The 12,601-nt window shown below is 43.3% G+C and overlaps 1 protein-coding gene across 4 annotated transcripts in view; it reads right to left on the minus strand.

Moving 5' to 3' along the window:
- Positions 1 to 12,601, minus strand: part of LOC147011232 (breakpoint cluster region protein-like) — a 194,939-nt gene that overhangs the window by 70,967 nt on the left and 111,371 nt on the right. For all 4 annotated transcript variants that reach the window (XM_085859219.1, XM_085859221.1, XM_085859220.1 and 1 more), the window contains one exon: positions 11,430 to 11,615. In XM_085859219.1, the coding sequence (XP_085715345.1) occupies positions 11,430 to 11,615 (186 nt within the window). The remainder of the gene's footprint in view (positions 1 to 11,429; positions 11,616 to 12,601) is intronic.

The following is a 12,601-nucleotide window of genomic DNA, read 5'->3' on the forward strand; positions in this document are numbered from 1 at the left end:
TATATATATCGTTTTTGGCCCTTTCTCAAAATGGTGAAGAATCATTTTAAAAAATAAAAAAACTCTCGTATCTAGATCCGGAATTGGATCTTCATCAAAATCGAATCAATTCCTCCCTGTCACACACCCAACCTGTCCAACAAATTTCATCCGAATCCGTCCACAACTTTTTGATGTATTGTGCTATATATTAGTTTAGCCCGATCTCTCAATGGTGAAGAATCACTTTTAAAATTCTAGTAGTCGGATCCGGATCCGGATCTTCACCAAAATTTAATCAGTTTGTCTGTGTCACACACCGAACCTGTCCACCGAATTTCATCCGGATCTGTGCACTTCTGAGATATCCTGCACACTTTTTGAGATATCCTGCACACAAACAAACAAACAAACAAACAAACAAACAAACAAACAAACAAACAGACAGACAGACACAGACAGAAAGGGGTGAAAACATAACCTCCTTCACCTTAGGTGGTGGAGGTAAGAATCAATCACTACAATTTAATACAGGTGGAGGCCAATTAACTTGGTGCATGATTTTGAAGGTGATTGGCTACACCTGAGTTAATTTACAATTGTTATTATCAGGGGAGTGGACACTTATCCAACCAAAGATATTCCCGTTTTGCATTTTGAATTAATTTTCTGAAATTTGTATAATTTATTTTTCACTTGGAAGTTGTAGGTTACGATGTGTAAATAAAGGTGGAAAAGTCTGATTTAATGCCATTTAATTCCAGGCTACAAGGTAACAAAAGGTGAACATTTTGAAAGGGGTTGTACACTTTCTATTGGCACTGTATCCATTCACGATTATGAGCCCCAGGAGGACAAAGTGCATCGACATAGATTAAAGCTGGTTGTCTTCGTATTCTGATTTGCTAATAAGTACAGTACTGTGTCACGAAGTCGGCAGATGTATATAAAGCTCAGTTCATGTCTGTGTGTCACAAGATGTTTATTCATTACATACTATTTGAACGTCAGTTTCAAGCTGACTACACGTATGACGATGAATTATGTACGATTGGAATGTACCTTTTAAACCTATCAACTCTTTAGACTGCTGAGACTACTTTGACCTTTGAAGACCCTTAAGACCATGAAGACTCCCAAAACCCCGAAGACCTTTAAAACCCCAAAGACCCCTAAATACCCTGAAGAACCCTAAGACCCTTCAATACCTCGAAGACCCTGAAGAACCTTTAGAACCCAAAGATCCTTAATAGTCCTAAGAACCTTGAAGATTACAAAGACTCGGAAGACCTCTAAGGTCCCTAAGACCCCCCCCAAGACCCCTAAAACCCTAAACACCTCTAATATCCTTAATACCCATAAGAACACTGAAGACCCTTAAGACCTCAAAGATGCTTAAGACGCTCAATACCGTGAAGACCCTCAATACTCCTGACCATTAAGACACCTAAGACCCTGAAGACCCTTTATAACCCAAAGACCCTCAATACCCCAAAAACACTTCAGACCTGGATGACCCTTTAAGACCCCTAATTCCCCATAAGACCCTTCAGACTCTTAATACCCCCAAGACCACTGAAGACCCGGAAGACCCTTCATACCCCTAAGACCCTTCATACCCCTAAGACCCTTGGAGACTCTTAAGACCTGGAAGATCTGGAAGACCCTTTAAAATGCCCAATACCGTTAAAGACCCTGAAGACCTCCAAAACCCCTAAGACCCTTTAAAACCCCAAGACCTAAAAAACCCCAAGACCGTTTATACCCCAAAGATCTTTTGGAACCCAAAGCCCTTTTAGAACCTAAAGATCATGAAATGCTTAAGATCGTTAACACCCCTAAGAGCCTTGAAGACCGGGAAGACCCCGAAGACCATTAATACCCAAAGACCTTGAAAACCCTTTAAGACCCCTAGACCCCAAATACCCCTAAGTCTCTTAAGACCCCTTAAACCCTGAAGACCCCAAAAACCTTTAAGACCACTCAGGACCCTAACCCCCTTAATACCCACAATACCCCTAAGACCCACAAGACGCTTTATGATCCCCAATACCCGAAAGACCATTAAAACCCAAAAGACCCTTGAAAACCCCAAAGACCTTTTATGCACCGAAGAGCATTAAGACCGCAAAGACCCACAAGACCCTTTATACCCCAAGGACTCCTAAGACCCTTAACACCTCTAAGACCCCAAAGACCCTTCATACCCCTAATACACTTGAGACCTCGCAGACCTCTAAAGACCTTTAAGACCCCTTTTACCTTCAATACTGTCGTGTCCAGCTCAGATTAATACCGCCGCTGGATAGATTTAATGGAACGAAACTGGCTTGCGTTGTGTTCAATATTTACCATTTCCTCAGGCCGGCCAAATGAGCCAAAATTGACGGCAAATCACAGACAGAAAGCAGATGGCTGAAACACGCTTTCTTACTTTTTAAAGGATTTCTTTTATACAACAAAAAGCATGGGGAAGAGGGTAGAGACGCTATTATAAAAGGAACAAACCAAGCGAGTCAAAAGACACAAAGAGGAGAATTTGTCCTCTCTTTGTTCTCCCTCATGGACTCTCCAGTCTCAACTCAGTTCTTCTCGTCCTCCTGGGCGGAGTCTCCCTCTCGGATTCCGCCCACAGGGGCAGCCCCTATAAAAATAAACACATCTTTTCTTCTGGACTATACAGCCCACTGTGCCGCTATGGCTGGCACACACTGGCCAGAGATCGTAATCAGCGACCTTTTTGCACAGATAACGTGTGCGTCTGTGATGGGAAGTCCATGCCTAGCCCTTCCTTTATGGTTTTTTACATATACATAGTTAATCTGTCTACTCTGTCTACAAATTAGATATACTGCTTCCTAGTGTAAAAAATGACTCTGACAGATTCCTATTACATGGCAATCTAACCTACTCAAAACATACGGACCACACTTCACTTAGGGCCCTGTCACACCTTGATGTTTTAGCCAGCGTATGGCAAGGTCTCAAAATGTATGTAAAACGCTGGCGTACGCTGAACTATTAATGTTTTTTTAAAAAAGTTTTGGGCGTATAATAACGTGTTGGACGTATGCATAACGTATTAGTAACGTACACAGAACGTTTCAATCACATATAGATAACTTATACAAACGAATGCTGAGCGTGTTGTCGGCGTTCACAACCTATGCCCAACAATAGTCTAACTTATGCATAGCGTGCGGCAGCGTATTGCCGACGATCACGTGGCGTAGGCTATTAATAGGCTGCGGCTCGACAATTCAAATCATAACCGCACTAGACATCGAAGTGTGAAGCCGCTGTCACACCTTGACGTTTTAGCCAGCGTATGCCGACGTATGAAAAATTTGCCGAACCAAGCTGGTACACATCGAATACGTTATGGGTAAGTTTTGTATATGTTAAGAGCACGCTGGCATACGTCGTAGTACGCTGGCATACGTCGTAGTACACTGGCATACGTCGTCATATGCCGAGTACATCGATAAATTTTCAGCATGTTGAAAACTTCTCGACGTACTCGGAGTATGACACACGTTCCGCATACGCTGGCCATAAGTTGTAGGCACGTTACGCGATTGTTGACACACGTCGACACACGTTACTTGTACGTTACTCATAAGACGAAACACGTCGAGGTAATGGTGAGCGTCAGTGTTCCAGACTCCCTGGTTTTTTTTTTTGGGTTTTTTTTTCTTCGGTATGACAGTGATGTTGACACTTCGATTTCTCGTGGGGAATAAGTGTGATGTTATAGGTGCCTTCATTGTGACGTCGTAATTGCACATGTAGAATGCCACATCTGATCAGTATGAAAATTTTTGAGGGTCATCTTGGGATAAATTGGTCGACGTGACATCTTCGGTCACGTGGCTCGGCAGCCATATTTACAAACAAACAAACAAAAAGAAACCGTCAAACATCTTCCTCTCTGAAATGGCTGAACAGATCACGGCGAAACAAAATGTTCTTGAGGATACCAGGGTGTTCACAAATAATTGATAGGTCACATGGTCTGGCAGTCATATCAGATTGAACGAAAATCTTTAAAATTTTCTCTCTCTTGAATCACATTCTCTTGAATGTTATAATTATGATCTAATAGTGATGGGAATATATGGTTTAAATTTCAACCTGATCGGACACATGGACTAGCAGCCAGAATTTTTTTAAATGTTTTAATCTGGGTTCTTCTTTTATTTTTTAATCTGGGTTCTTCTTTTATTTTTTTTAAATTAGGTTCACTTGGCTGTACCTGGATTGGTTTGAGGGTAGAGGAGTAGTATCTGAAACCTGAATCCTATCCAGGTTCCTCCTGATAACTTCATCTTTGCTTTTTGCTTGTTCGGGTTCCTTCTGATGAACCCATTGCAGTACTGATCCAATGTGGTCTTCCATTTGATTTGAATTGAATTAATTTCAATCCCATTCTGAATTCAATTGAACAACAATAAACGTCATAGGTCAGGGTCTGATGTCTGATTAAAGCAGGGTTGCATCAAAGTGGGATGTCTTGGTGCCCAATCATCAATGCCAGCAGTTATAAAGTGGCAGTTCTCCAGTGTGTCCCAAAATGACCCGGACAACTTCAGTTGATAACATATTTAGAACCACAAATGATACAACGATACCCTTTGGTTGATATGATACAGAAACTCAGAAAGTTTTGTGCACACCATCAATACACTTCAATGTGACTTCCGTTTGTCACGCACAGGACATCAAGGGTATACACAAGTTCTTGCCATGTTCGGCTCAGCATGTTTGCGTCTACCAGTGCCCATGCAGCTGTGATCCGAGAACGACGATCCTGCAGGTTTGCCACCTTGGTGTTGTAGACAATATGTTTGACAAATCCCCATTGAAAAAAACATCAAAGGGGGTTCTCGGTCTTCCAGCGACCTGGAATTTTTTCATTCAGGAAGGCTCGAACGACTAAGCCCAATGAGGGGGAGTGCAGTCCTGTTGAAAAATGATATCAGGTTGCAGGTCTTCAATCTGTGGGAATGTGAATCCTTCTAACATGTTCATGTAAATTGTTGAGGTCACTATATCCTCCGCAAAGAAAAACGGACCCATCAAGCGGTCATGGAGAAGGCCACACCACACATTGACCTTCAGACTGTCTCGTATGTGTTCAATGACCACATGAGGGTTTTCAGAGCCCCAGATCCTCACTGTTCCGGTTGACCTTCCCCAATACATGAAAGCAAGCTTCGTCTGTGAACATGACCTTTTTCAGGTAATCTTCGTCATCCTCTATGCGACTGAGTATTTCCAAGGCATACGCCTTGCGTTTGGGTCCATCATTTGGTTTGAGTTCCGACAGAATCTGCACTTTGTAGGCATAAATCTTCAGTCTTTTATGCAAAATCCTGTGTACAGAAGTGGTTGGTCGTCCCAATTCTCTGGATGCGCGTTTGATTGATTCTCTGGGACTTTGTTGAAATGATTCACGCATTTGTTCAACGTTTGCTGCACTTGTGCAGTACTTTTCTGTTTCTGACAACTTCCAGTTGTTGACTTAATGGTTAGGGTCGTGGGTTTGGGATCCGAGGATCCTGAGTTCAAATCCCCGTCGGCTGTTGAATTAATTACCAGGTGGGGTTGACTCTGCCTGTCATCCTTCTGAGGTCGGCAAAATGAGTGCGAGCTTGTTGGTATCCTGTGTCGGAGTGGTGACCCATCCAGGATTGTGCCCAATAGCCAAGGAGACTGCTGAAGCAGCACCAACACTCTGCACAGAGTGTGGTCCCAATGGATGGATGGATGGATGGATGGATGGAAACCCCTTGTACCACTCTCTGATACTTGTCTGCAATGGTGGATTCCTTCCATACCTTGTACGGAAATTGCGCTAAACTTGCATGTCAGATCTCATCTCTGGGCCATTCGACGCATTGAGCTTTCTCCCATGGAGTCGCCATTTTCTGTTAAATTAAACCACCAGACCTGAAGATGAAGAAAATTTTATGAGTTTCTGTATCATAAAACAAAGGGTATTGTTGTATCATTTGTGGTACAAAATATATATTAACAACCAAAGTTGTCCAGGTCTTTTTGGGACAGCCTGTAGTTATGTTCATTATTAATTACATAACACACCAGTACACAAACACCACACAAAACTACACAAACACCACACAAAACAAGTCCTGGTGAGGGTCTGCAATCTCTGATTGCTATTTTTTTGTTTTAAATGTTTTTATTATTTTAACCTCGCCTCACCAGCAGCATTCCTGCCAAAGCTGGGCAGTCCATCGCGTCCAGCCGGATACTATCGGGCGCCCTATGAGATCGGGGGGTGAATATAGCGGAGATAATCTGGGAGGGAGCTTGAGGGGTACAAGATACCAACGATCATCAGGCCAGACAATTAGGTGAATGCACTCCACCCGGGTTGTGGCAAAGTATGTCGGAGCACGCAAAGACCCCACACTACTTCTTTCTCACCTCTTCTTTTTCTCACGCTTTCCCAATCTCTCACTTCTTCGGGTGTAGGCCTCAGCGCCAATTATCTACAGTGCTAAGTGATTGATCAAGGCATCTGATGGCCTGAATGACTCATAGGGGACAAGAGTAAATGTATACGTACTGTGGTGTTTGTATTTAATTATCGCCATTGCCTGTATCATTGCTGTGTTTGAATAATTATCAGCATTTATTGTTTAAATAACTATCATTGCTGTGTTTTTCCAAGCTTTCTTGAATTAGAATTACTTGTGCTTTCCTGCCATTTCTCACCTTGCTTGCTGATTAAACCCCATGTGGTATAAAGAACTGTCTTGGCTTCTGCTTTTCGGGTTGGGTCGGAGATAGCACGCCTTGGGGTAATTAGCACAAGCATTTGATTGGCCTCTGATAGATGATAGGGTGCAGCGCGTAATGTTGGTTTGCTCGACCAATTGGCATCCATTGCGAGGCCGCCAGCTCGGTTCCCCATCTACTTCAATCATCTTACAAGTACAGTAAACCGAGACTGGGCGCGAGGATCCGACCAAAGGTGAGTGTTGTGGACGGCGTCCGTGGTCTTTTTATCGACGAGTCGGCCTTTTGGAGTTATCTAGGCCAAGTCCATCACACATATACAGGGAGACTGGTAGAAATAAGGGATGTGGGTAAGAATGTGAGCAAGGGAATGACATAGGCGGTGAACAAGATGGATACAGCCACAAACTCTCAATCACAGAAGGGGTAGATAAAGAAAGCGGAACGGAGCATGTAGCGTCAGAGCAGAAAAAAAATTGGCGTGCCCAGTGGCTGAGGCAAAACAGACAAAAAGAAAAACAGGGTTGAAAATATAACCTCCATCCACCTTCTGCAGTGGAGGTAACGACACAGGGACCAAACGATAACCGAAAGATGCGACGGATCTGGTCCGGAAAATTTAGCTTTGATGAACTGAATGGAGGCACGCACGAGCCAACATCCACAGTAAAAACATTTATTGACGATTCCTAGGGCATATTCCACAGTGGGAAATGGCCCACAGGTCAACATGAACCACCTCCTGAGGATGAGTGGATGTCTTGGTCATTTGCGGGGCTGCACATCGAATTGGTGAATTGACACACTGACATGCACGACAGCTGTGCATGAGAGTCTCTACATCTTTATGGCCACGATATATTTTACCGGAGTAATCGTTTTGTTTTCACCATACCTTGATGGCTCTCATGTGCTATGTCCACATCAGAGAGGATGCAGACGGCATAAGCAATAGGTCTCGTGGTGTTGCTGGCGAGAGCTCTTTTCAGCTCATCAAATACAGTTTGGTGTGTGTGGCAGATCCATATCCAGCACACATCCTTGTGGGTCATGGTCAGTAACAGTGGGAAAATTTGGGATGAAACATGTTCGATAACTTTCAAGGTCGGAAGGTATCGAGCTATTGCTGGGTGGGAGGGAGGTGGGAAGTTCTTAAAGAGCAGGTTGCGGGTCACCAAAAATGTTCTGAAAATTTATCAATATGATTATATGTGCATTAAATAGTTCGATGCAAACTATTGTGGTTGCCTAACTATTGGGAAAATTAATGAAATTTAACTCCGAAGTTGCTATTTCTCGAGGCTGTTGAAAAAAAAACAGTCGCGTGCCCATATATGGATGGTGACATCACGTTCTCCAAAACAAAGCGGACGCTCACTCGCTCATTGAAGAAGTGTCCAGCTCAGCGGGCCGTTCTTTCGCTTTTTTTGAGCTTGCAACTGTCTATATTATCCTTTTTTATTTTGAATTATTGTAGAACAAAGTTATTTGGATATTTGTACATCATGCCTCGTATGTGTGTCGTCATGTTTTGCGAAAATGGCTGGAAAATGGGTAATCGCTCCCACCCATTCCCAAAGGAATCTAACATTCGCCGGCAGTGGATAAGATTTGTCCAAACAAAACGGGCAAATTTTCCCCCAAAGAAAACGGGTAAAGAGGACCCTTTGGATGGGCTTGTCATTTGTGGTGACCATTTCACAGCCGAGGATTACGAAGGCAACGCAATGAGTGAGCTCGGTTTCAAAACAACTGCTCAAGTGAAACTGAAGCGTGACGCTGTGCCCACCATTCAGCCTTCTCCTCCTCAGCTGGCTCCTGCTTCATCTTCTCACACCGTGTCACCTCTCAAGCGAGGAAACTCTCCTCAGCACACTGACAAGGTGGCTGGGAAGAAGCGACGATTCATTCTATTTCTGACTCTTGAGTGACTGGAGGGTTAAAAATTATGACATCAAGTCACAGACGAATCAAACTTTGACAAATCTATGACAAATCGTCATAGCATCTTCGGTAAATTCCGGTCTGTTTTTCGATCACTGACAAAAGTTTTGACTTAAAAGTTAATTTTAGCATATTTTGAGTTTCAAATGTAAGAAAATAATTGCCCAACGATTAATTATTAATGTGATTACAACCTTCGAATCACGCAAAGTCATCAGCAACCCAAAACCTGCTCTTTAATTGTCTTAACCGCTCTGATTTCTGAGCTAATGCCTGTTGCCAAGATTTTTGAAACCATAAAATGTCAGCTCGGGACAGACACTGAAAAAGCTTTTTTCTTGCATTACGTCACAAAGTCTTTCAAATGCATTGGCCAGGTTATTTGACAGTTTGCCCATGCACAATGACCTCATCGGAAATTATTTTCCTTCTCAAGTTACTGCTTCTGCTTCTTTTTTGAAGGACGCGTGTCTTAGTCATCCAAGTGATCTACGTCAACATATGAGGACACCGTCTGAAATTGTCGATCAAACCTTTTGTGAATAGCATTCACAGCCAGGTCAGTGGCTGAAAAAAAAACATCCTACAGTAATCCTTTAGTATAGTAGAGAAGGTTTATTGGTTCCACAGGTCACCTACCTATAATTATAGGTTATAATCTGTGATTATAAGATTATAATCTGTGACGGTCACATCAGAGCCAAGGTGCTCAACAGAATTCCAGTCACTGGAACTCCTTGGCCTCGTTAACTTTCATGGGGTAAGCATTATATCCCCAAACTGGCATCAAAGGCTAGTCGCCATATCTGGGAATTCTCTGGACAACTAAAGCATTCCTGAGCTGCCTCAACTCATCATAGTGTGTGCATAGTGTCCGAGGGCTTTCATGCGGAGTTCCATGTCGTATATCTCCCCGTTGTGAGCTAATGCTCCTCCTTTCCAACTTGCTCCTCTTGAGTGCCCAAGGCCTTCATCGAAAACAAGGTCTTTCCACACCAATGGCATCTCAAGACAGGAGGAGGATTTCCAAAGACTGTTGCTCATCCACCGGTGCCAAGTCGGTGGGCTGTCAATTATATTCATCTGGTCTTGCTCTTCCTGCCGTCTCTTACTTCTGCCCTCCCCAATTGGGTACCATGTTTGCTTCAACAAGACTCATGGTGTCATGGTTAGGGCATCCTCTTCAATTCTGGGAGGTCGGCAGTTTGAACCCCCACCGAGCCGGTTTGAAAACATAACTGTACTACTCAAAAATGTCCTTCATAAATTACCCGACCGTTTAGAAGTAAAATTCCAGGTGGATTTCAACCATCCTCGTACTTTGGTGGTCACTTGTGGTTCTTTGAGCTTCGTGAAAGTTTAAAACAAAAAAAAGATGAAGAAAAACACCACAACAAACCTTTGATTTGAATACACCTGCGAGCAGGTTCAGTTTTGATTGCCAAACACGATGCGAGTGCATCCTTGATGATGAACAGTTCAGAATGGGCCACAGCAATTGAAATTATTTTCAAGTTGCCTTAAATGCCAAACACAGCCATCAATAACAATTAGTCCAATTGCTGTGGGTTCACCATCAAGCTCGTTTCCAGTCAATGAAAATAGAGTCTTAATGTTGTCTGCCAAACAATTAGGGAAACAACAGGAGAGCTCAGGATTAATGACTCCGATAGTCCGTAGATTCGTGACTCGTCTCGTCTAGTCTAGTCTGTATTAGTGACTTATCTCGTCCGTACTCGATTTGCGACAAGATCCGAACAAAAACTACCAACCGCGTGTTCTCGAGATAGGATGATGCATGAGAATGTGCGGGGGTGGGGGGGAGGGGGGTTAAGCAAGTTATCCCATCTGACATGTGCTAGCATTTTCTTTTGAACATTAATTGACCCCAAGATGCCTTTCAAAACAACAGGGCATTTGTGTGCCTGTGCCTTGGCCCAGTTCCAAAAAAACTGTGTTCACTAAAATAGAGGCAGCAATGGCAAACTAACTATCCAGTGTATTCTTCGCTCTGAGCGAATTTAAGACGCAGTGTCAAATTACTTGTCGATAGAAAGGTAAATCAGCTGAAAAGAAATGCATGATATAATTCATAATCAACAAACTCCTCAAGAAAATAAAATTCCATCCTGATCACCTTATGGGCCGACAGGACAGCTCAGAGGTAGTGACTAATCTTTATTTTTCTCCTTGCATATGGCAGCTTGGCTGCTGGGTAGTTATTTTGTTAGGGTGTGACTACGCTGCTGATGCTGTGCCCCTATACCAGTACAATGGTACTCATTTTGTTGACCTTGGAAGGATGATAGGCTGAGTCAACCCCAACTGGTGTTATTTCAGTGGCAAACGGGGCTCAAACTCAGGACCGTAAGATCCCAAGCCAACACCAGGCTTACTAACCTTTGAGATACCTAGTTTGGAGTTGCTTCCTGACTCAGCTGTACACCTCCGTTCTGTTGAATCGCAGGCAGGATGTTGCATTAATTTGGACGCAGTACTTTGGAGGGGATGTTCAGCCAACCGTCTTATCTGCTCACAATTGTTCGTCCATATTAAAGATCCCATGGTACCTTTTGAAAGTGTACACCATCACAGTGTGCTGTGATGGAGTAGGGAGCTGTTCAGGGTAAAAACAGCTATATAAATGTTCATGACTAATTGAGGGCACCCGAGATGGCGATGGAACAAAACAATTAACCTCGTGATACAGTTGGAGCATGATATATTGAGTAGCTTACCAGCTTCTGAAAAAGGTCTCCCACACATTGGCTGTGAATCCATTGCTGTACTCGTGGCTGAAGTGCTTGGTAGAATTCACGGTGCACCTGATAAAGTTCAGGCACCCGGAAGAAAATTATGTCCACTTGTTGCACGCTGATCACGGGTTGGGACGTTGTAGCCGCCGCTCTCAATGGCTTCATTGGCTGCAGGTAATCAAGGACTTTGTTTCAGAAGTTTGCTTACGAAAACAGCTCGTTTATCTATCAAATATACCCAACACAAAAGAATAAAGGAAATTGCAAGCACGAAGCAAAGTGGGAACTATGAAACTACCTGAGGCTCAAAACTCAGCACCTTGTTCCATTCGACCATAAGAAGCTAGCCTGTTGTTCACCGACGCAAAACAAAAACATTCAAACAAATCTACTGCTGGAAATCGATATCTGTCTCATCTGAAGATTTAAATGAAATACACTTGGAGGCTTTATTGCCTTAATAATGAGAAATAAAATACTTACTGCGCCCTCAGTGTCCTCATATAACCCCCTAATTGGTGTCAATCTCAGTCAAGTGAAATCTTCGGAGGTAACTTTAAAGTACAGTAATTGCTTTACGAGAGGAAAGTTCAAGTTATGATAACATTACTTCATAATCATGGAGATTGAATGAAAATAAAGCCCATCCTCAACTCAACATCCTTACAGCTAGATGACCCGATTTTAACATCTGGCTAGGTGTGAAGGTTGCAGGGTAGTTGTTCAAATGTAAGGATTTAGCATAGTCCATGTGCTCACGTAGGATAGATCATTTTCACCTTTATCAAGAAATTTGTGTTTAGGTTAAGATGTCCTGTACTTATACGCCCGTGGAAGGTGTTGTTGATTGCACTCGAGGTCATCTAGATTAAGGACGTCACATGATCTGGCCTTCTTGTCTGAAGTGGTGAGGGCCAAGTGAGGTAGAGTATGGGGACCCCCGAGCTACACTTACACCCTCAGCGCACGACACAAAAGATCACACCCATCTGGCATGTGTTTAGGCCTGAGAGCATGACATCACCACTGGGGTCGTCAATGTTATCACCTGGGAAGGGCCTCGGGAGGATCATCCTGCCACGGCAGCAACGCAGCTCGCAATTGGTCCTCCATCGCGACATGACACGTTGCTATTGGCTGGACCAGTTGGTGTC

The sequence above is a fragment of the Eptatretus burgeri genome, chromosome 16, assembly GCF_056783735.1.
Source record: "Eptatretus burgeri isolate ZD-2024b chromosome 16, Ebu_testis_v1, whole genome shotgun sequence".
Lineage (NCBI taxonomy): Eukaryota > Metazoa > Chordata > Myxini > Myxiniformes > Myxinidae > Eptatretus > Eptatretus burgeri.